The sequence below is a fragment of the Thunnus maccoyii genome, chromosome 5, assembly GCF_910596095.1.
Source record: "Thunnus maccoyii chromosome 5, fThuMac1.1, whole genome shotgun sequence".
NCBI lineage: Eukaryota > Metazoa > Chordata > Actinopteri > Scombriformes > Scombridae > Thunnus > Thunnus maccoyii.
The window spans coordinates 8451460-8476809 of record NC_056537.1 but is presented as its reverse complement, the minus strand read 5'-3'; the positions used below and the strand labels follow the sequence as shown (position 1 = coordinate 8476809).

The window sequence follows — 25350 nt, the reverse complement described above, 5'->3', positions numbered from 1 at the left end:
GAGTAGATGGAGTTCACCTGACAAACCTCGTCTTACATGATAATTACCTGGTGTTTACTAATTCAGCACTCAGTGCTGTAATCTGTGAAGTAATCTGATGGTGCATTTTCCCTTCATACTTTGTGCTAAAACACTACACACAAACATTAATCCACCAAAACAACTGAGTGTCCTGAAAGGCAGAATTTAACCTTGACATAGTGTCACAGTATGAATGTATTTCCATATGATTGTGTGCTACAGAGAGATTTTACCACTTTAGTGTGACCTTCACAGCCGGTAATGAGACGGTAGAAGGGGGACTGAAGGGTGAAGATACCTTTAGGAAGACTGTATAGTGGTATAAAGAGAGATTAGGCCTCTGGGGTGTTTAAATGCTAAACAGGCAAAACGACCCTCAGTGCTTTTGGTCTTTTGATCTTCCACCTTTTTAAATGGAAAACAGCTCCAATGAATTCAACATTATAATACAATATATTCTAAATATTCCACCCAGTATCACGTGCAATTCAAACCATTTGGAGTCAATTACAAATGCAGTTTTTAATTCTTTATTTATTCTTCATTTTAAGATACAAAGGCCAAACAAAGGAATCCTCTTAGAAACACATTACTGGAATAATAATAATAAAAAAAAGCTTCAAATCCAGTCAAAAGTCTATGAGGTCAACAGTCAGTATAGCAAGAACCCATATAATACCATAAAAACACATCAATATCATCAATTTTTTTAATCAATCATAGAAAACCTGAACAGCTGGGAAACAATATATATCTACAATAACTTGAATGTTGATGAACAACTTAAAAAAAAAAAAGTAATGTCACCAATGAATTCAAATGAGTGTCAACTTTAAACTGAGCATCACTAGTCAATAAAATGCATGCAGACTCAGATAACAAGGGTGACTTCTTATGGACTCGTCTGCAACAATAATAAATATTGTACAGTGTTTGACACCAACATCTGTCATCGACCTCTTAGTGGCACTGCTATCCCCCTCATGCATTTTTTAAGGATCTTGCCCGAACGCTGAATTAATATTCATTGTTATCAAAACTAACACAGTATAATATTGCACAAGCCCATAATTCATAATTCATGGGGTGGAAAGGTTTAGAATACTGTGACGGGGGGCGCGACAGAAGCGGATGATGTGGCGGCTCGTGTCACATGTCCAGTGGAACCGTAAAAAATCAGTTTTAATTTGGTTTCTCTCTTACAGTCTTATCAGCAGGGCCGCAGCTTTGAACTGGAGGCATATTGTTGGACCCAAAATAGACGGTCTGCAGCAAACATTAACGTCTACTCATGTGAACAGATCCCAGTACAAAACTATTGTATATTTACGTGTCACATATCAAACACTAAACAACCAAAGCAGAACTCAGTTTAATCTAACAAAAGAAACTGAACTGCAAGTCTCTTTTCTTTTTTTTTTTCTTACCTCTACATGTAATGATGTTGACTATGTTTAATGTTTGTTCTTCAATGCACAATACTGTTCCTTTTTTTCTTTTTGGTTTCTGGATATTTCAAATGTCAAAAAAAAACAAACATCAAAGTGCCATAAAAAAAATGAAACTGGGTGAAACACAACTAGAAGCACAGCCGAGTGAATTAATTACATGTTGTTGTGTGTATTAAGCATTTCAGTAGCATTTAATGTACACGAGGAGCAGATCTGCTGTGACCTGAGACGATAACATCCATCATTAATTTTGAACACGCAGCCTAGACACTACTGTTAATCTCTCAGTTTACTAGCCAATTAGTAATATATGCATTCGAACCATACATTGCCTCTTAGAGGACATTAACGTTTTCTAAATCTAAGTCTTGGATTATTATTACATTGATTTAATACTGTCATTCTGGCAAAACACTTTTTTTTTTGATGTATAATACACTGATAACCGTCTGTCATTCCAAGAATCAAATCAGCAATAAAGAGAAAATGGATTTACAGATCTGAAGTGCTTCTGAGAATCACAGACGCGGAGAAAAATTTCAACACGTGCTTCCGTCCATAATCGTTCTACTTCAAACAGCCTGTACAAGATTAGACTAATTATCTATACACTCACCATAAATGTGACTTTTTTTGATATGATGATACACATCTGCTGTAGCAGCCAATAACATGAAAAACTGTATTAACTGTCACATGTAAAATATATATATATATATATGTATATGTATGATCATGTTGATAATGTAATATGTCAGAAACTAAAAAAATGTATTGCCAAAGGTGAAATAATTTTTATAGCGCAAGACTTTAAAACATTACTTGTTGAGTAGAGTGTCCATGTTTTTCAGCTAAACATGTCGTGTCAGCTAATGACAACAGTATGTGTAACAGCTTTTGTTCATTTCCTCAACAGCAATAAAGAGGCTCTTTTATCTCTCACTGAACAATGATCTCAAGCTCTATTTGTCCTTTGTTTTTAACATCCTGTCTGTCAATGAGGGCGTCTCCTATGGCTCTGAGATCACATCTGTTTGGCCGCTAAACTGACTGTGATGGTTCATTGACAGATTGTGTCCCACAATGACAGAGATGTAATTTGTCTGAATCCTCTCTGTGTCTGTGTGAGTCCACCATGACTCTGATTTGGCCAAAAACCAGCTCGGAGAGGATGTCGCCTGACACAGAATTAGATACAAAAGCTGAACTGAAAACTTGAAAAGTTGAAGTTTTGTATAATGTTTCAGTAAAGGTAAGGATTTATGGAAATAGGGGGATTTCCGCTCTCTGTTATTGGCTGCTACATGTATAATGTAAGTTTTACTGAAGTGAACGCGATGTTTACACCTTTTTACAGTCCATACCACTGCAAGGAAATACTAGGAATACTGCACCTCACACAGTTGGACACCATGAGCTTTTTTAGTTTACTTATTTTTCCTCAACAAACAGAAAACCGCCTCAAAATTGGCTATAAAGTGGTTTTAAGCTATCTTGTAAATAAATGACAAATGAGCAACAAGCAACTTATACAGATTAACTTTTTGATGAAGAAAAATAATCAGCCAGAAGTATCAATGTTATCTTTAAAGATAAAATATATTCTGTGTATCTTGAGGGGAGATGAAGTGTTTGGTTACAGGACGTGTGCAAGCTGTTTAGAGGAGCTTATGTACATCACCAGCCGTGGGTCTTGGAGGTTCAACGTTCCAGGTAGAGCTGATCTAGGATCAGAGTTCAGGCAGCACCAACTGATACAGCAGCAGTCCTGTTACCCCTGACCTCTGACACAGGGATGAGGGAGTCACCAACTTTGATTTAGCCAGCAGGTGGGATAAGATCTGACCCCAGCTCTGCTTAGTGAAAAAAGAAGATATGCTACCTGTTTGTTTTTTGTTTTTTATTTGAAGTGATCACACATCTGGTTCAGGTGGAAAAGATGATTAGTGATCAGTTCAGTAAATTAATAAAGAGGGGACACACATGAGTTTAACTCAGTTATTGCCCTGGTAACAGTGGTTAGGGGTAACATGTCCCACCTTCAACCAGTAAGGATTCAGGTGGTGGTGTGCTACTCTGGTGTCTGCTGCCCCCTAGGGCTGAGAGCAAGGCAGTGCAGGTGTGGCTCAGGAGGAGGAAGGGAGGGAGGGAAAAGGAGGAGGGAAGGGGGGAGGAGGTAGAGAAAGGAGGAGGAGGAGGAGGAAGAGGAGGGAAATGCGTCAAGGGTGGAGCTACTCGTCACAGCCCAGAAGCTCAATTCGCAGGGTGATGCGCTCGTGCCACTCCCACGGCAGGATGCGGACATATCGGCCGTAGAACGGCGGCTCAAAGATGTTCTTTTTGTGAACGTTGTTGTCGCTGTTGCCTGGGAAGATCTGAACAGAGGACGACAGCCAATTAAATAACAAATCATAGATGCTGTTAAACTGACAATCACATAATCTAAATGACAAGATTTTTTTATATTGCTCAGTTTCCCTGATGACTAAATACTAAAGAAAAATGTTGGTGCTGAAGGCATAATTCAGCACCAACACAATAATAAATAATACATAAGGATGTTTTTTTCAAATTTTAACTTTGATTGTTGCTTATTTAAAAGGTGAATATTTAGACATAAATTTAAGATTTGAAACAAAGTTTTCAGAGGCTTTACAGCCAGCTGTTTTCTGTCGACACCTTGTTCACATTTCCCGTAAATTTGTCAGGTATGTAATTCATTTTTTTAAACATATTAATTTTCAAAGCACATTTAAAAACAACAAGGCTTAGAATTCACTGTTGTCCCAGCTAATAAAAAATACTCTATGTGTGACAATATATCTTGGCAATGTATATTTTTGGAGATTATTTTCTCTGGATGTCAGATGATGGACAAGTGAAGTGTAACACTGTGCATAACTTTATGAAAATACTTCACACATCTTGAAATATACAGAAACCATCAAAGGCCTCATATTTGCTGTGATGCATTATTGTACTTCAGTGGAGGAAAATCTTAATAGCTGGCCGCAGACACCAGCAGTTATAATGTACAAGAAAGAGGAACCTTGGCAATCATTACCCGATAAAAGCAAGACTCAAGTCATAAACTAAAGTTAAAAGATACACGGTTTATGGTGTGAGTCAGAGCCAATTGTCAGTGCTCCATATTCTTGATTTAATGACTTAATTTGGCTTTATACTTGTTCAAATCTGGCAAGTTTAGAGATTGAGAGGAGCCATTATGAATGAATGCATACTGTGAGCTAATCAATCCCAGTGTCAACATAATTGGTTTCAGGTGTATAGACGAGTACGTCAGATACAAACTTAACAATCACTTCATTTTTTTCTTTTTTACATTTTCCATTAAGGCTACACAAAGTAGCAACCCTCTACTGAAGCCTGTATTCTTTACAGAAGTTCTTCATTACACTAAACCAATGATTATTCTTATTATAATACATATCTTTTATTTTATGGTGTATTTTCCTATCAGGTGTATTTTTGCTCATTTAATTGTCTCAGTGGGATGCATGGCATGTATTTTATATGGCCTCATAATGCTGTGTAAACAATTATTTTCCATGCACTGCCTTCATGCATTTGTTCATTTGTTTAGTTTTGTTGTATCTTTATGTTATTCAACATGTGTGAGCATGTTTCTGAGCACAGCTGGACTGACCTTGTCTGTTTTTGTGGTCTCATCCTTCACTATGGTCCAGGACTGTCCGTCATCGCTATGAGCCACTTTGAAGGCTGTGACGAAATGGATGGATCCAAAGTCTTTGGCCCCCTGTGTGATGATTCCTGTGATCTTCTTGGGAGACTGCAGGTCCACCTGAGCAGATGGAAAAAGCTTCATGTCAAAAGCGCAGCAGTGGGGAAACTGAAAAACAATGTGCAGTCATGTCCTCTTCACCCACCTGCAGCCACTCAGATCTGTTGTTGGTGGCGGCGGTCCAGGCGTTGGTCTTGCCCTGTTTGTCCAGACGGGCGTAGTGAGGGTGCCAGGTGAAGGCTTCGATGCCCCAGGTGCGGAAGGTGCTGGAGGCCGTGATCTGGCGGTCGGACACCAACCGGGACTTCATGCCCATCGGCTCTGAACAACCTGAAGTGTTTGAATACACTGTGAAGGTGAGACCAGGCAGAGAGCCAGAGGAAGAGATAGAAGAAAAGGAGGAATGGAAAGAGAGAGAAAGTATGATAGACGAGGGATGGACAGGAAGCGGCGCAGGCCAGCGAGTGATGTGAAGCAACAAACATACAACCAGATTGATGAATGATGTGGAGGATGAGAGAAGCAGATGCATGCTGGCAGAGATACGGCATACGGGTGAATCTGGATGTGCAGATTTGAGATTAGCTGAGATGACATGAGAGCCATAAACTCCTAGCTTCTACCAGCTGCGGTCAAATTTGATCAAACCCACATTATGAAGTTCTACAGTAATGCTCTACAAGTTTGCAGTTCATCCTCCGCATCATTTCACATCTTAAGTATGTGCAGAATGCAAGCCAGGGTGTAACAAACTTGGTTAATGAGTGTGGATGAGTGCAGCAGCTGAGCATGCGGGTCAGAAGAACAGTGGAGAAAAAAATGCATGGAGAGCTTTTAAAACTTCAAATTAGCTGTAGCTGTCCAGCAGCACTTAGCTTTTCATGCAACATTAATCCTCATTATCATAACATCATTTTACAATAAAGTTCCTTTACTAAATTGAATTGAGGTAATCAGAGCAAATTAAAGCAAAACAGAGGTTTCTTATTGTGACAATTACATCTGCCTTCTTCTTCATTAAATTACATTTAACACACATTGAGATATCCCCATTTAATAAAATGCTGCATTATGCTAAATTGCTATTGTGCTACATCATAATACATAATTGATTTTTATTTTTGAGATACTGACTAATAACTATACAGAAACAAACCATCTTTTCAAAATTTCTTATTAAGAATATTGCATTAAAGTATGTTTCTTTTTAGTGGAAATAAATATGTTTCTCTGTGACTGACAAAGAACCGAAACTCATACAAGTTGTGATCTGAAGCCAGACTGACGGGTGACTCCAAAAACAAAACAGGCGACAAATATAGCAGTTTTACAGTCATGCAGAAACTGGGAAGAATAACTGAGAAGAGACACTGACATGATAAATGAGAAAACCATCTGCAATGAGGGCAGTGAGTTCCAAAGAACTACGCTGGCTTGTGTTAAAAGCAACAGTGAGATGATGAACAGACAGAAGACTTGAAAGAACCAAGTATTACGTTAGCCTGCTAGAATAACAATTTGAATATGAATGATGAATATGAACACTGAAAAAATTTCTGAAACATCATAATCTGATGAGTGCAAATTATGACCATATGGTTTTGATAAATGCTGTCGTGGGATCATCTTGGAATTGACTCATCAGACAGTGTGGATCTGCATTCAGAGTTTCTGACTAATGCAATCTTCTGGTTAACATCCTTTGAAATATGATCAACCACTAAATGTAGAACTGAAAATAATTAGGAAACATATGAGCTAAATTCTGGTTAAACAAAATCTGGTGGATGACACTTTCCTTTCTGGTAACAGTTTCTCCCACCTGGAGTTCAAATGAACTCAAATGTGAAACACTTGTTTCAGTCGCCAACAAACATCAGTTAACTGAAAACTAATGTACATGCAGCTTGAGTTTGTTGTATGTTTGCTGTGTGACTTTACCGTTGAGCTCACAGCCAACCAGCTCCATGCGCAGAGTGCAGGCCTTGCGACACACCACAGGAATAATGCGGATGTACTGAGCGATGATTGGGGGGTCAAACAGGTTGGTCTTGGTACCGTCGTTGTCTACATTTCCCACAAATACCTACAAAAAAAAGAGGAGGAAAGAAATTGGAGATTGAAAACTGCATCAAGTGTATTATTAATTTGTTATTTTTAGAAGTGATGAGTAAAACTAATAATTGATATTCAGTGGTGGTTTTAATGCAGACTGCATTAAAACACCTCCAGAAGAAGTAATGCTACTTGCATTTCTTTTTCAAGCAAAGTTTAATAACACAAACATGAACTTTCCTTGTATAATAAACATCAAACATAAAACTTTTTGTTTCTTAAAGTATAAAAAACATAACAGGTGTAGTTCCAGTAAAATGTGACCAGATACTTGATTCATTTGTATAGAAAGGTTGCTCTGCCCTCTAGTGGTTAAACTCTACATTTTGGAAACAGATGGTGACGTGTTGTGTGTGTGTCTGTGTGCGTGTCAAGGTTGATGTGTCATAAGTGCCACATCTTTCAATAAGGGAACGATAAAATCATCATTTTATGCTGCATTGTGTTGTTCTTACGCGGTCCTTCCTCTCTCCATCAATTCTGTACATTGTGTATGTTTTGCCGTCCATGCTGGATGCCACCTTAAAGGCCTTGATGAATTCAGCTGTCCCAATGCGACTGGCACCTTGTGTCACGATACCTGTAAAGCGCATCTTCCTCTGCATGTTGATCTGGAATTGTGGGAAAAGATTCAACATGAGTTCATTAATTCAAGTTTCTTTTTAAAGAGAATTTCTATCCAAAAGTTCAACTGAAATGTCAAGTGTCGTAAAATCAAATCAGGTAATGTCAAGATGGTAAAAAGTTGTCAAAATATATATATATTAAAAAAACTGTGTGAAACTAATCAGTAAAGATGACAAATTAATCAATAACATAACTTGTATTACTTTGAAATATATATCCTTCCTTTAACTGCACAACAAGTATTTCTAGCCTGCTGTGACTGGCTACATAAACATTTCTGGGTCCAGGATCTACAAAAACAGTGACTGAAAACTTGGAATACCTGCAGGCAGCTAAACATCTCCATATGTCAATGTAATGTATCAGTCTTGATCTCTGTTATGTATCCACCTGATTAACTTTGCACTGTTAATGTAATGTATCGGTGGTCTCACCTCTATCCATGGGTTCCTGTCATGTGCAGCGGCGCTCCAGGCATTGACCAGTCCCTTGTGGTGGAGGCGAGCCAGCTCAGGGCCCCAGCGCTGCAGCCCCAGCATGCTGTAGCGGACTGAGGAGGCTGAGATCTGGGACTCAGCGATTCCTCCTCCCTCCATGCCGAGTAGGGAAATACAGCCTGAGGAGGAGATGTAAGGAGTAGATTTAAACATCGGTGTAAGATTACCTACTGTGGCCCTGATACAAATTTAACATATCAAAATCTTTTACATGGCCAAGCAACATTTCTCCAGAAGAAATTTAGCTTTCTTATCAGCCTTATTTTTTTTTAAATCAACCTGAAATTCACCTACTCTACATGAATTCAGACGACTTTATAACACTACGGCTGTGGAGAAGAAGTACAATGATATTACAGCTGAACCTGATAAGAAATAGAAGTGTGTGATATATATATATGGTCACATACACATTCAGTCGAAGCACCTACCTCTACCTTCACTGAGCTGTGTAAACCATAAAATCATTACGGATGCAGAGCTTTGAATCGGCTTAATAGAAGAAAATATTGATTCTTCATTTGAGCGCAGTCTCTATATGCTGCCTATTGATCATCCTAAAACCCAGCAGTTTGGCTGCCTTCCCAACACCCGTCAACTTCAATGTGTCCCCTCAGTGGCACTTCCTCCCTTTGCTGTGTTTCTCTTACACCAGCAATAGTACAACGTTTCATTCACTCATTTTGCTCTCCTGAGGGAATGTAAAAGTGTAGAGATACAGGAAAACACAAACACAGACAGAATATACATTACCAAAGTATAAGTTGCTTTCCCCCTCTAATCTCAGACAGGACATGAATCTGGCCCTCATGTTAGAGCATGTTTTAATGTGGAGTGCTGACCGGTCACACTTACGCAGTTGGCAATGTTTGCCCACATAAGGGGACGGGCAGTGGCATTTAAAGTCTCCTTCCAGGTCCCTGCAGACGCCGCCATTCTCACATGGCTGGCCAGCGCAGTCGTTCACATCTGCAGAGAGAGAATCACATCATTACTTACTGCAAACAGCTTGCTGCTCAACTGTTATCAGCTGATCAGAGAGTAGATTACAGATAGAAGTGTGAGTGAATTACATATCATGCTTGAGAGTCAAGTTTTGATTTTTCTTCAACTGTTTCACAGTGGAGGTTAGTTGAAGCATGCCAACAGTACTAAAGCTGTGGTAGACAGAAGGTAAACAAGAGGAGCTTGTGTTTTATTATTAGTTTGACTTCCTCAGAGCAACATTATATGATTCTTTTTAAGTGGAGAGTGTGAATAATAACTACTGTCAGTGTGGCTTTGATCAAAATATATGGAGTCGAACAACCAGCTGCACCAGGAGATCTGATGGTTAGGATGTTGAGTATAAACCTTGGAGGATATTTACAAAAATATCATGCAGAAAATTCTCAAACTTCATCGCGCAAGCAGATTTGCACCACAGTGACATTCATTTTAAAAGAGGAGCCAAGCGTCATAAGAGACATTTTAGTGCAATCTGTTTAATTTCTCTGTAATTCTTTGTATAACCTCTTGATGGCGCCCTCACCAACCCTATCTGTCTGACTCAAAGTGAGTAGCAGATGATTCAGGGATAAAGAAGAAAACGAATCAACAGAATGTTTCATCTTTCACCCACAAGAACTGCCGGTGTGACTAAACCAGCTCTGAACATACTCTATATTGACCACATATACATGGAACAAGGCACAATTTTAGCTGGTTGTGCAGATGACTGTACACAAACAGGGGAGTTTCAGTCAGTCTCATAGTGTTTCATCCCTGGTGGCTGTTGTTATGGAAAAAAATGCACAGAAAAACCCCAGACACACCGATGTTATGTTTCTACCACACACGTTAGTATCTCCCTACCCACATGTTCCCTCTCTAAATAGCTCCATGTCCAAACATTCATTTTCACACAGTCACAGTAGGAATACAGTCATTTTGAAATGTGCATCCACAAACTAACAAGGTCCACAGTCATGTCACTTCTGGCTCTGTGAGCTCATACTTAATCATCCAAAACAGACTATTTCTAGCAGCAGCAGAAGTGGAATATTTTAAACTTCAAACTCTACACTTTGTAAATGAGCTCTTTGATCAATTTACTGTCATGGAACAAGTCAGTAGGTAGCAGCTACCTAGATATGCTGATATATTCCCACTATCAGGGTATTTTCAGGTTTTAAGAATTTCTAAACTTATTTTGATGCTACATGCAATTAAATTTAATTTAAAATATTTTCAATTAGGATACTGAATCAGAGTAACAGTAAAATAAAAAGCTATTGAAACTATAACAAAGAAGGAATGTGTAGTATCTAATTGGTTAGGTCAGTTGTTATTTGTGGTTTGTGACCAAATTTAGTCAAAGCAGATAATGGTTGGCATCCTCAACCAGAGAAGGTCAAAGTTTAAAAGGTTTCTCTTCTTCACAAACTTTCTTTGGGTTTAATTCAAATCAGACAGCTGTTGGATTAAAGATGGATGAAAAAAATCATCATTTATTCATTATATGGAAGACAAAAATAAAAAGTCAAGTATGTCGTAACTGACTCAGTTTCTAAAGCATTTGTTAGTTTAGACTTTAAGATCTCCCCCATATCAGAAAATACATCTCCTACAACCCAGAGACCTATAACAGTAATTGATGACAGACTGATTGACACTCTGGTCAAGTCCTGACATGCGTCAGCTGGTGACCCTCTCTACAGTAAGAGGATTGGGCACCAGGAGGACCACACAGCCTGGTCAACTCCAGACTCTAATCCAGTTATCTGACAACCAGAGGAGGGGTCAGGAGCCTGAGGAGCACACAACATCCCTTAGACAGGCAACACTGTCTGGCTTATAGGTTTGTTTATCACTGGGGCCATGCACGCCTGAAATGTATACACTCATGTTGCTCTGAGTCACTGTAACTATGACAGGCTTGTGGAGATGCTTCAGGGTGAAGACCTTGTAACTCTGAAATGTCAACCAGAAAAACAATACTGACACCTTATCAGCTGTTACATATTTAGCAGCACCCGCTATCAGCACACTGTTTGCACATACATATGGATTACAGGGGCTAGTGCATGTGCATGGCCTGTATCCAACATACCCTACAGCTACATGCTACACACTATCACAATATTTAGACCATCAATATCTGTCTAAGCATGAAGCGAAAACCAATACAAATACCACGCAGCTTGTTTGAAACCTGACCCAGATCGAGGAAAAGCCAAGGTCAGCTGGCATCGCACGTGGTAATCAACAAAGCTATCCACGTCCAGGGTGTGTGCTGCAGCCAGTAGGATTTGGGCCTAAATAAAGGTGCAAGCCTGCATCTGACAGCCCAAACCTGTTGATTGTGTCAAGTTATGTTCTCCATACTGAACAGTGTGAGGCCTCAGCCCATGAGGTACTCAGACTGAGGTTTGGAGGTAAATCATCTGTGATTTTCATGGTTCACCAACAATACCTTTTTGACTTTTGTCCACAATAATGTATTGTCCTAAATATATAATATAGTACTACATAATTTCTTAAATTCTATGGTATAATCATTATGAATATACACTTTCCACCTCTTAAACACAAAATTTACAATGTTACTGTTGTATAGAAGCAAAGTTAGTTTTGTTTCTTCCCACAAATGACCATATAAAATAAGAAAATTACATATTTTTAATTACCACGCCCACCGTTGCCATGGTACAGCAACCAAGGGGGTGCATTAAAGGCATTATGGTCACCAGATCAAACCACAATGGCATTATTAAATAAAAAGGGATCAAAATGTTTCCAGATGTGTAATTTGCTGTGGACTCTGTGGACTGGACTGGCTGCAGTACACCAGGGAGTACAAGTGGGACCCAGAATAGCTCTGATTCAGATCTCTGCCAGGGTGTCACTCTCTGCTGGAGAGATGCAGAGCTCTAAGATGAAACTGTTGATGTCATAAAATATATTTACAGAGCACATTATTTAAAGCAGTGTTCCTAACGCTCAGCCTAAATGGATCAAGGCATGGTGACATAAGATCTTGTGTACTGGTAAACGATAGCTGTATCTTAAAGCTGCAACATGTTAATATGAATATTATTCAATGTTTAAAGTTTGAACTGCAGATTCCTAATGTCACATCAGCTTACCTTAACTCAGTATATATTTTTTATTTTAAAAAAGTATTAATTGTATAATGTATATTCAATTGTGTATTTATTAACGGCTCTTTTTCCTTACAACAAAAATACAGAGGGGATTTTAAGAACATCTTAGTTGGAGGAAGTAAGAGTGATGACTTCATGCCATTGTGGCTGAAAAAGTCTTGGAAGTTCTAACTGTATGGATTTCCCCCTGCTGAGCGTCTAGTTATTCAACACCACATCATGGTTACAACAAATGTGCTTACTGTAGTTCTGGGAGGATCTCAAGCAAGACACTCGACCCCCAACTGCTTAGTGGTCAGAGGAGATGTAAGCATACAATACTTAATGTACTGACTCCGCATGTCTGTGGTCAATTGTGATTAGTCTGTTTCTGTTTTTGTTTTGATGTTTGCCTGTGAAGGTCCGGCTTCTCCAGTCAAAACACTTTACAGCTGCTTCTCTTACTTGAGATAATGTTATGATTCCATGTAAGCAGCTTTGAAGATCTAATAGGCCAATCAAGCTTGTTTAATGCAGACAATAGTAAACCAGTAAATGCACGCCAGGCTTAGTCAGATCCATGACAGCACTAACACACACAAGCACAAGCACATATACATTATATACAGACACGCACACCCTGTTCTCCATAGGGGGCATGAAGCCCAGTCTGCCCACACTACCACATCCTGGGAGGAGCTGAAAACACAAACAACTGAAACAGGAACACACTCATACACACACACACCCCTTAGCAACTTCAAAAAAGCAAATAACTGCCTTAATCTGTTATGAAAATCGGAGATTTAGAAGCTGTAGGCAAGAAAAAAAGCCTCCTCCTTCCCTCACTGTTTCCATCCATCTGCTTTGGCCCGTAGTGAATTGAACAGCTATTGACATCTCTCTCTCTTTCTTTGCATTTCCATACTTGAGTCCCCCCCACATACACACATTCCTTCCTTACAACCTCTAAAGGCTTTTAGGCCAATTCGACAGGACAGTCAGAAGTGCTGCAGTCAGACCTGAGTAGTGAGTGTGACATTGTCAGGAGGGCAGACTTAATTCACCGTTCCGCCTCCGCGTTCACTTTTTCGCCCGGCAACAGTAGCAGCACTGACGTTGCGAGCGCTCAGCGTGGACCGCCACTTTCTGTTGGCTAGACTGGCACGAGGGATGAGCCATGTGTGTATGTGTATGCTAAACAGTCTGTATATGAGATCACGAGCCGTGTGTGGCTGTTCATGTGGGATGTGCAGCGCACATGTGATTAAGATTTTTCCAGTAGATTTTTTTTGGTGTGTTTCTCAGAGGAATTTTAGTCCTTTAAGGAGAAATTATTCAGAAATGAAATAATACATTTGCACTAGGTATTGATTTTAAAAAAACTCAGTTGTCCTTTGTTTTTAACTTTCACTCCCAACTAGTCCGTCTGCCACATCTTTACTGTTGTGTTTTTCTATTTCTATTTTTTTAGATGCAGTGGTTTGTGTGAGGATAACATATTCTTCTACATCTGGCTCCAGTTCACCAACACTTGCATGTCAAGCTTTGCATTTGGTTTTCTGATAAAAGGAAAAAAAAAAAAAAAAAAATCAGTTCATCTTCCAAACACAGGCTCCCATGCATCCCCACAGTTGACTAGTGAGAGGAGCATAGTGACATTTCAGCCCCAAAATATCCATCTCAGTATGGGGATGCTGGTTGAATGTTTAACTACAGTACACTACGCCTCCTTAGGTTCACCACAGCCATTGGTTTTAACAGCCTGTCTCCTTATCTGTTTCACACAAGCCATAGGAGCTAGCTGCCATGAGCCTCAGTCCTCGCCCACACACAAACACAAATTAGAGAACATTTAAACTGTCACAACACAATCATCAATAGTTGTGAAGGGAGAGGGACCTTGATGACCCAGAAGTGCTTAGAGGGGTTCTAATAAACCAACACGGTCAAATGAAATTCCCTTCATCGTTATCCTTGAGGCATTATCTAATTAGTGTAAATGCCTGCTCTGCAGAGGGCTCTTATTCAGGCAGCAACTGCCAAAGGATTTGTGAATGTATGGATGAGCTGTGATTTGCAGTTCTCAGGGGTTGAGGCAAAACACAAACAGATAACTTGGCTGTTATTAGCTTCTTTTTTTTAAAGTCAAATGAGAGTGTTTGAAGCATAAATATGGGCTGGGGAATTCTAGATTAAAGCAGACGGTAGCTTGGAAACAACTTAACTGGCTCAGAAGTTTAAATGGGGTTTGAGGCATGAGGGAGTTGAATAACAAATCTTTTAATATGATAGGACGTCTCCTTCCTGTCAGGGCGGCTAAACTGATAAAAAAGGCAGCAGCGTATCTGAAATGATCTCGCTGTCGCTTTTGCTGCTGGCCTTGACTCAGAAACAAGGAGGGATAGTGCTGACCTCAGCAGCTCCCTGTCAGTGAAAATGTGTGTGTTTGTTGAATTCCTCGGCCTCTGCATGCAGCCAAGAGAACAGAGAGCACCTGGATTCAAGAAGGAAAAGAGACCACAGCTCATAACAGAAACACACACACACCATTCTCTCTTCAAGTACCATTTCTACTGTTACCTTTTTTAGAGCTTAAATCTGCCCCTTGGACACCTAGGATAAAAAGGCACACATGATCAAACAAAAAATACACTTAGGCTTTTCCTAAAAGTCTCGCTCGATCCTCGCTAAATTAGTTCTTTGTGCACACTTGGCCACTGTTATTCTGCTGCCTTCTCATGCAAACAGTAGCCATCTGTCTCTGTGTGCAGGGTTGGAGGCATTTGGAGGAGCACAACACATGTTCCCACCGTTGCTTCCTTCTCTCAGGCTGACCCTGATTGAACCAACCTGGTCTGAGTGACGTGTGAATGAAGCTCACATGCGGACGACAGCTGCCTGGTGGCCGGCACTCACATCAGCTGTCTCCATGTTAGTGTGTAAGGTTAGATAAATAAACAAGGACCGCACAGGACTTACCAGATAATTGTGTAGGAATGTATAACTACAGTTAGTAGATTAAGTTTATTGGCATATCAGCAACAATTAAACTTTTAATTCAGTGTGTTGCTGTAGCTTTATTGCTCTTTAAATAAAAATTAAGTAGCTTTGAGAGATTTTTGTTGCCATAAGAGGGAACCTGAGAGTTGCACAGTGATTTTGGCATTTTGCAATGCTGAGGATTCATAGTCAACTGCTCCGTTTAATTATTATACTATGGTGGCACTCAAGACCTGGAAAGGGGTCAGCCAAAATTTAAATACACTGACATTTTTTCATCTAGCCGCAACAAATAAATGTACAGATTTTTTTTTTTTTAAATGTGCACATACAGTATATTTGTTGTGGCCAGATAAAGAGCAACTGTCCATGTTTTTGAATTGTTATTTATTTACTCCTGATACAACAAGTGAAGAGGGAATACAGACTCACTGTTCTGGCAGTGGACTCCCTCGAAACCCGGCTGGCACTTGCAGACATACTCGTTGAAGACGTCGCCTCTGCGGGTCTGGCCTGTCACCTCGCAGATGGCATCATTCTTGCACGGGTTGGGGTTGCAGGGCCCTTTAGAATATATAATAATTTATTAATGTTTTCTTTTTTTAAATTTTTTACAAATGGGGTTAAGGTTGATCTTTATGTTTTTTAGAAAATGTAATAAATCTTTTAGGTTTGTGTACATTTAACCAAAGTGACGGCTTACCAGTCTCAGTCTCATTGCAGGTTTCTCCAGAGAAGCCATCAGGGCAGATACAGATGAACGGAGCTCCTGCCCCGGCCACACAGGTTCCGCCATTACTGCACACATTCACCTTACAGTAATCACCTGCAGAGAGAGGGGGGGGGGGGGGGAGTGACAAGGTGATTCACAAGTTGATGTTTTCTCACTATAAAAAATTTGCTTCAGTTTCAGTTAGTTTCTAGCTCTTACATGAGCAGATGAGTGAGGATTATTTCAAAAACACATGTAAGACAGTGTTAGCTCTCAATAAAGGTAGGGTTCACAAGACTGAGTTTCTAAATTGTCTAATCTTTCTTACTGCTACAAGAAAAAAAAACACAAAAAAACCCCCATAAAAAGTGCTTGTGAATGTCATTTGACCCAGCTGTGGTTTGCACTCCTAATTTCACATTCATAAATGCCTGACAGCTCAGCGTTTCCTGTCAACAATATCCTCTGGTACAGGAACCAACATCTGACTTTTCCAGGCTACATCAGGACAGGAAGAGGACTATGAGACACTGTACCAGTTGTAAATTGTAAATTGTGACTGGAGGAGTTGTGCCTTTGTCTCTGTGCACGTTTACATTTGGTCCATTTTTGGCCCTTGTGCAGTTTTAAGCAATAATCAGATGTTTTCTCTATTATTACATTTTCCACTCCATTCCCTTGTTGTGCTGCTGAATACCAGAGCCTGCTGCAGGTCGGATGTGACGGCCTGAATAGCTGAGTAAGCCATCACAACACTGTAAACACAACACAAACACTAGATGCTTCTACCAACGTCACTGCTGCCTGGCCTGAACCTGACAATCAGGCAGCTCTCTGGGCATGAGGGAGAACCCGTCAACTAGAAGTAGATGGGGGGAAAAAAAAAAAAGAATCAAGAGGCATGCAGTGGTTTTCAAAAGCATGAAGACTGCATGAGCTATGATTTATTGTCAAAGAGATCTGGTCCAAAATTAGATTTTTGCCCTTTGGAATGAAAACATTGCTTACAAAATAATGAATGGAAAAAATGAGAAATTAAGTATGTCAGTAGTTGAGCTCTTGACAAAATAAAAGAATTTTAGCATTTAGGTCTACAAGATACTGAAAATGAACCATGAATTTTTCTCAATACAGTACATAGTGTTTTGGATATGAACTTTTCAATTATACACTATTATGACACAAAAGGAAGTAAATAAGTGGGAGCTTTTAAACACCCATGAAGACAGGGGAGGTTTTTTTTGAGTTAACACTTATCATTTGCATACTTGTTGGGGAAATGGAGGTTGGACCCCAAGTGTGAAATTGTTGGTTTGAGCACCACAGTGTCTGCCATACATTCTAAAAAGGATCTCTGAACCCTACTTTTTCAGCATTTCAGTGGGGTACCTCTTTCCACCTCAAACAAAGCAGACTCGTGGGAGTAGATAAAAATCTTTTTTTAGAGCTCGACACTAAAGAAAAGTGACCTTTTAATTCTGCTGAAGGTATAATTCTCAGAGGCCACAAGACCATGCCTGAAAATGGCATCTCCAAGCGGTTTTCAACTTCCAGAGCATCGCTGTGTCCTCCGCATCTTTTTAACCCCACACCACACATCTTTTCTCGTTCTTCACAAACACTCAGGATGAGAGCACTCCAAGTAGTTTATTCAGTGGGAACACTCACCAACAGTGCAGCATTGTGAAAGCTACCTCGCTGGTTTTCATAGAGACAAAATGATTAAAAAAGAAAATTAAATTACAAATGGATATGGTGTAGTTTGTAAACTGGACAATTAGCAGCTCTGTTTTTAACCTCTAGTGCACCAAATCTGGATCCCATTATTTATCCATTAGCAATCAAAGAAATGTAGAGTAGATTTGTGCCAAATCCACTGAGATACAGAGAGAGAGAGAGAGCGCGAGAAAGAAAGAAATCTACTTTGCAAACATCCTGTGGTTGTTTATACACTGAACTGCATTTCCCATGGACGTCCAGTGTTATCAGTGCTGTATCCAGTGTCATGGCCTTCAAGTGCATTCACATCTCGTGGGACAGTTAGACAACAGGCTTGCCTGGCACCACCAACACATCCTTATCCAAGAGTTGCTGCCTGTTTATCTTTGGGAAGGAACTACAACCTCCCTTCCGACACTAGACAGCTCCCTTCTGCAAATGTATTAACGCTGAGAAATAACAACGCTGAACGATGACGCTGCAAAAATTGAGTAAATTTGATATCTTATCGGAACAATTATACTGATGATGAACTTGCAATGAAATCAGAACATTCAAGATACAAATAAAAGTCAAAATGAGAGAGACATCCCACTCCATTTCACTGTCTCTGTGAATGTTGCTTGTGGTCGACCGTGATTAAAGGGTAAGTTAGTCAGCAGTCTGTGTGGATTTATTGAGGAAATGAAATGAGTGATATATTAGTCAAGGTGGTCAGTCATGAGACGGTGGTCAAACCATCAGAGCAACTTAAAAAAAAAAATCAGAGACGTCTATATAAAAGTAGACTGGAATGAAAATATACAAACTGTATATTTTAAATACAGTGGGATTTAGACAGGTTTTGCTTTGCACAAGGGTCATGAGATTCAAAGAAAGCAACAAATGCAAGAATAAAAGAAAACAGTTACGTTGTTTTGACTCCACTATAACTATAATATCAACTATAGGCTTCTCTGTCAATTCAGAGGAAACAAGAGACTTGTTCTTCCTCATTATCTACATGAAAAGCTGCCAGACACGTACAGTTTCAGTTAAGCATATTACTTATTGGCTGTAAGTTTCGGTTTCGTTTATTGAGAAATCTCTACAAGATTACAACATTTGATTTAAACAATACCAGATTGTTTCTGAAGTACCAACTCTTAAATCACTTTATTACAAGAACCACAATGAAAACAAACCTTAGTGCGTTAATGTTCTCTTGACATTTTTTTAAAATGTGCATGGACCTGCAAACATGGGTTCAATTCCAAAAACAATACATCAGTTGTTTTCATCCTACAAGCACAAAATCTGACTAAATACTATTTTGTGGCTGTAATCCAAGGATACAGCCACAAACAAATCTATTTGGCAGCATTTAATAGTGAAGTAAATAAAGTCTGTCAACCATTTAAAATGCATTTAATACATTTATCAAACTTGCACCAGGGTTAAAAGCACCTTACATGGTGCCCCACTTTATTCAAACCACAGTGACAGATTAGGAAGGTATGTGGAGTTATGTTTGGCAGGGCAAGCCATTTCCACAGGGCATTGTGTTTTTCTCACTCCTTATGAGTCATGGTCTGTGCCTTTCCCATGCAGCTTCAGCCCAAGAATGAGGTCCAAATACCAGACCAAAAACACCGAGCAGTTAGAGACATCATCACATAATTACTCAAATCCACAATGAGACCCACCAACAAGAGGGTGTATACGATTCTGTAAAAGCCTCAGATATGAGGACAGAGCTGGAGTTTGGTTGTTCATATCACGTCATGTCAGAACATATCAAATATCATAAAAGAAGTGTGGTGTGGTGGATATTCTGTCCTTTCAAAAAACACTTTGCTCATATCTTTAATAAATGTAGCCATTGAGGCTGGTTTTGGCACAAGTGACCAGAATGGTAAGTATGGCACTATGGACCAGCATGGCAAAACCTGCTCTAGAAAGTCAGTTAAGGACTCTGCGCCATGATTGAGGATGCGGTTGAGAATGAAGATGTGGGGGAGGACTCTTTCAGGCCACTTACTGCAGCCGTATTAGAGAAACAGCGACTGGTTACGGAGATAAAATAGCAATTTGGATAAAAATCATCTTGACATAAGTGAGCAGACAATCTTAAATCAATTTCACAGGAAACAAAATTATTTCTGGTGGCTGCTGTGTTTCAGAGAGGGTTCACTAACAAAGCTGGCTACTTGCACAATATACACAATGTGCAGCCATTGGTGAAAATGGTACACAAATTATAATACTCAGACAGTTTAAAAGGGATTTGAGGGAATTTGCTTTTTAAAAAGGGAAGTATGGAAAGTGGCAAGCTTGCTTGAAATGAGCTTGCAAAGTTACAAAGTCAAACAAACTAAGACCTCTACGTACCCGCTGGTTGCGTAGGGGTTGATAAATACACAGGAGAGGATACATGTGAATGGCCATGTGAATATACTGTACGTGTGTATGTGTGCGTGTGTGTGTGTGTGTTTGTGGTTACGTCAGTGCTTATATTTGACGTGTCCCGAGGCCTAAAAACAGTAAACGCTCTGCCCTCTGCTCTCTCACGCACAAACTGGCATGCTGGAGCATATAGGCTGGCGGGCGAGTGTGGGAACTCAGTGTTCCAGAAAGCCAAGAAGAGAAGTCTGTGTCTCACACACACATACACACACACACCTCCAGTCCTTGTTATAACTGGATGTGCTGAAGCATAATAAGAAGGCTTGACACCTGTAGAGTGCTCATCCACTCTGATGACCAGCTTACCTACCTGAGTCCTGAAACGTAAGGAGGAGGTAACCTGAATATGTGTAACAGGAAGTGGATTTATCAAGACCAGGTCTACCCGGGTCCTGAAACCTGCAGCGCGTAACTTTTGTCTCCCCCTTCTAGCAGTGAGAGTAATTACACAAACACTGTCGACGCGTGCTTATGACGTATGCCTCATAGCTGCTCTAGCCTACTCTGTCGCTTTTTGAGCATCACAATCCACACGATTGAATCATTTTATCACCATTCAAATTAGCGGAGGGCTAAACTGGAAGTTAGCCGGCTTGGCTGGTGGAAGTTTCTGGGCCCCAGTGCCCATAGAGCATGAACAATATGCAGTCATCCGGGTAATTTCTTTACAGCGGGAAGTGGCTTTTTTGGCTTCATGCGTCACTGAGCAACTTTCAGAAGAATGAACGGAGCCCCGTCTCCAAAGCTGTATCCAGTTCTTATTATACATCCGTGGTTGCTCCCCCCATCTCTGGCAAATCAATAATTGCTGGTTGACGTAAAATGCATCACCACTGGTGTGCCAGCACAGGAATGTCGCCACAGACGCCAGATTTAAAAACTCTGATATACAGCGAAATACAGAGAGATTTACCTGTTGTTGATAGGCTTAATCATCATTGTGTCAACTCATTTGTTAAAGGCTTGAATGTAACGCACATTCATTTATATGTAAAAGTCGAGAACTCCAGATTTAAATAACCTCAGCCTTTTCAATACTAAGATGAGCAGGACTCCAGCTGCAGGTGAGCTTTCTGTAATCTGCGAGTGCTACTCCACAGCAGCACAGCCATCTGCTGCTGCTGCTCCGTCAAAAAAAAAAGGAAAAAAATGAGGGCCAGCTGCTAAAAATACACACAAGCGTCACGCACCATCAACAAGACAACAAGCTTTTCTCTGAACGTACTGTAACTGAAATGAAGCCTGGAATTAGTGCCGCAACAACAGTCTAAACTGAATGGAGATGTACCTATACTGTATAGCAATACTGTCGATAAGTTGTCAATATTTCTCTGATAATATGAATATGAAATACCTGCTGTAAGCGTTTCTTGGATTTGAGTGCCGCCAATTTTCTCCTTGGCTCAGTGTTTAAGCTCACATGACAGCGTGTAAAATATTCAGCACGGCAGATTGGAAAGTGGGACGACAGACACTAATAAAAGCGGCCCAAATTAGAAGATACTCCATATTGCGATGAAACATTGATTAAGGAAGCTATTCAAAATTCAAATGGAAGGAAAAGAGCCTCCTATCCTGAGGGATTCGGTGGGAGTAGTTATAATAAAGTCATCAGAGCTCAAGAAGACAGCCGCCTGAAGGGAAGATCCAGTACAGGCAGATGGGGAAAAAAAAACTCTTCTACTCTTTCTCACACATTAACAAACTTACTGACACAAGGACTCAGGGTGTCAGTACTCAACCTGAGCATCCACTCTAGGCCTGCAACTAAGGATTACTTACATTACTGATTAGTCTGCCTGATATTTTCTTGATTAGTTGATTAATCGCTTTGTCCATAAACATTGGACAATAGTGAAAGAATATAGCGCAACGACATATTCAAATGTCTTGACATTCAGTTTACTGTCATTTACAACATAAACATGAAGAAAAGCCGTAAATCCTCACATTTGAGTACCTAGAATGTTTGGCCTTTTTGCATGAAAAATTGTTGATGATTCATTTTCTGATAATTGACTAATTAATTAAAAGTCTAATCATTTCAGCTCTAATCCACTCCTTGGTTTTGTTACAATGAGGTCTAACCTTATTTTATCTCTACTTCCAGCATTTGTGAAGGTTCTGTAAAACAAGGTATTTTCAGCATTTTTGAGAATCATGTTCTTCCCAGTATAAAAAGTCCTTTAAAACAATGTCCCATTTAGACCGTAGGAAACTAAAACTAACATTTTGATCCCCAACAGCTATTCAGTAATAAGGGAAACTGTGGGATACATCAGTGAGAAGGAATAAGCGGATGAAAAGGGCCAACCATCAAACGACCCCATGAAGCCTTAGATAACACATGCAAAAAAAGTCACTGCATGATTTGACTCTTGCGGTGTAACTGTGGTCGAGGAAGAACATCCATTGCCTTGGCAACAAATTAAATTCCTGGTTGATATCTGATATTTGACATATTGTAAGACAGATAACTGCATGATATATTGGCAATTAAGCCCCGTCTGACACCCACAAGACAAATTTGCACCAATTACAAGTAAAAGGTGCTCACATTCACCTGTCTACATTCACAAATTATACACATACAAGCACTCCATGCCATGCCATTGGCCCAGCGTCTGGCTATATTTAGCCGCCGTTCACTCAGCTGCCCTAAGTGGTCTTGTTGTGAGAAAAGACTGCCTCAGCCCTGACACAGAACACCATTTTCCACTTCTCTCCCCTCAGCAGCTAACAGAGTCCGACAAATGAGCTACAACCTGCTGAATCGAGCCTAATCAGGTAAAACATATGGAAAAAAAAAACAACCTTCTCTCAGCTCTTATTCTGCCCTGTAAACATTTTGCATGACACAGCAGCAACAAGTCCTGCCCCCCTCCCTCCCTCCCTCTCTCCCTCCCTCCCTCCACCCATTCCCGGACAGCATGGAGTGCTCCCAGTGAGCGCTGTTGTGGGTGGAAGTTCACTGGCATGTCTATGTTGGCGAGTGCATCCGGAAAAGTGACTCAACGTTATGGTCAGCGCAGCCACACCTATTCTCCACGGCCGTACCATCCCTGTGCCTTGGGGGAACAAACATGTTGGGATGTGTGCTTCTCTTTAGGCTTTTTTCAATTTCAATTCAAACAAAAGGGTAAAAAAGGTGTATCAAATATTAATGTAAGTGATGCATCAGGGTGGATTTAGCAGACTGTGTGACACGCAGGTCTATATAAGGATGTTACTGCACAAGGAATGGAAATACAGACTAAATCTGAGTTGAGCAGAATACTTTTTGTGTGGTATTCGTCAATTTTGGCAGTCACTGACATCTGTAAAACAATTATTTTGTCCAAAGTAATCACCTGCATTAGTCCTCTGTCGTCCCCTAATGAAGTCACATGCTTGCATCTGCAGCCTGTAGTGTGTTGCTCAACATATTGGATAAACAAAAGCATCAGAAAGTATGTGCACACTACTCAAAAATAAACTTTGATTTTTATGAGGGCTACATTTCTTGAAACAAATAATATAAATACAGACTTAATGCTGCATTCAGATTTGATTAAATCATTTTGAGACCATGTCAACTGAATGATGATGAATGTATGATCTTGTGCTTTAAGTAACTATTTACAAGACACTTTCCTGCACATTTTATAACAAATCTATAAAGTATTGAAAATATGCCTGCCCTCTGGTACTGAGCATTGATCCCTGAAGCCTGGAGGAAATGTCAAAAGGTCGACTGTCTGCTCAAAAAAAAAAAAAAAAAATCAAAAGTCCAAATGTTTCATCTGCTGATACAAACACATCTGTTTTTCACCACAGCACCAACCCAAGTTATGAATTCTGCTCTTTGTTAAATGTTTGAAGAGTGGAACAGGAACATTTTTTACATTTGGAAAATACACCATCATACCAACGAAAACACTTGTGTGACATGTGATGCCTTTCCTTGGTATGTGAGCAGAGAATAAAGGGAAAGGAGAATCAGGCCATTTTACCTTTTGTCCGTCGGCCTAAATGTGTTTGATGCATACAAATGCAAACAATACCAAACGCCAATGGCATAAGGTTAACATCGGAGAAGTATAATAGCCACCCTGTATGCCTCATAAAAAGGGGGGCATTGTGCACAAAATTGCCCTAAGGTATTGATTCAGTAACCATACATTCTGGCCTACAAAACCTGAAAAACACCCAGATAATATCGCTTTCAAATGCTTATGTTTCTGATTTAATTATTAGATAAGGATGTGGCCTTAAAACATACAACAATCTAATCTTGCAGTTTCAGAGCCAGGCAATGTCTCATATCTTACATTCCCACACGTCCTGTCCGCTTATTCAAGGGTCGCTTGAACTTGTGAACCTACTTGTGCCCACCGCCCCGTTACTTTGGTGATGAATTGACGGTGCCACTTGTGCCAGGCTGAGATTATATCATCACATACCGAACATACTTTCCGAATTAAAAAAAAACACACCAAAGTGTTCAGCAAATGAACAACATTTCCAAAGAGAGAAAAGATTTGAGAAAATATGGGGGGGAAGACAACTTTTACAGCTCAACTAGCTACCAACTTAACTGAAACAGCAGCGCTAATGAGCAACGGTCCGAGGACGTTAACGGCGGCGGTTTAAACTGTAAACAAAAACAAAGAGTCAACTTACCGTTCACTCCAAACACCAAACAAGCTGTGAAAAGTTGCAGCCATAGGAAAACACGCGCCTGCTCCTTCATTGCTGCTATTTTTGCCAGATTTTTTGACTAATAAAGAGCTGTTTTTCGTCAGTTAAAAGGACGACGGGACGTTGGAGGACGGCAGCCGCGCACTGGACGTTGTGTAGCTTGTGTGGGCTCGAGCTTGTTGTGAGGCTGTAA

At 40.0% G+C, this 25350-nt stretch overlaps 1 protein-coding gene across 4 annotated transcripts; it reads right to left on the bottom strand.

Annotated features, from left to right (window-relative positions):
* Nucleotides 1-535: 535 nt before the first annotated feature.
* On the bottom strand, nt 536-25350 carry mfge8b (milk fat globule EGF and factor V/VIII domain containing b). 4 transcript variants are annotated; one of them, XM_042411340.1, is made up of 11 exons: nt 25140-25350; nt 16305-16427; nt 16034-16165; nt 15182-15214; nt 9330-9443; nt 8412-8593; nt 7806-7961; nt 7177-7321; nt 5381-5583; nt 5140-5295; nt 536-3847 (listed from the first exon to the last, which is right to left on the bottom strand). In XM_042411340.1, exons 1-11 carry the CDS (start codon nt 25207-25209, stop codon nt 3704-3706), a joined length of 1458 nt encoding a protein of 485 aa, XP_042267274.1. In that variant the 5' UTR covers nt 25210-25350; the 3' UTR covers nt 536-3703. The 4 variants fall into 4 exon arrangements, with proteins under 4 accessions (XP_042267274.1, XP_042267275.1, XP_042267276.1 ...); XM_042411341.1 differs by having other exon boundaries at nt 5381-5565; nt 25140-25349; XM_042411342.1 differs by lacking the exon at nt 15182-15214 and having other exon boundaries at nt 25140-25349.

Coding starts and splice junctions, on each gene's coding strand:
- mfge8b (XM_042411340.1), bottom strand. CDS start 25,209: ATGAAGGAGCAGGCGCGTGTTTTCCTATGGCTGCAACTTTTCACAGCT. Junction 16,428..25,139: donor TTTGGTGTTTGGAGTGAACG/GTAAGTTGACTC, acceptor CTCTCTCTGCAG/GTGATTACTGTAAGGTGAAT. Junction 5,296..5,380: donor ACAGATCTGAGTGGCTGCAG/GTGGGTGAAGAG, acceptor CCATCTGCTCAG/GTGGACCTGCAGTCTCCCAA.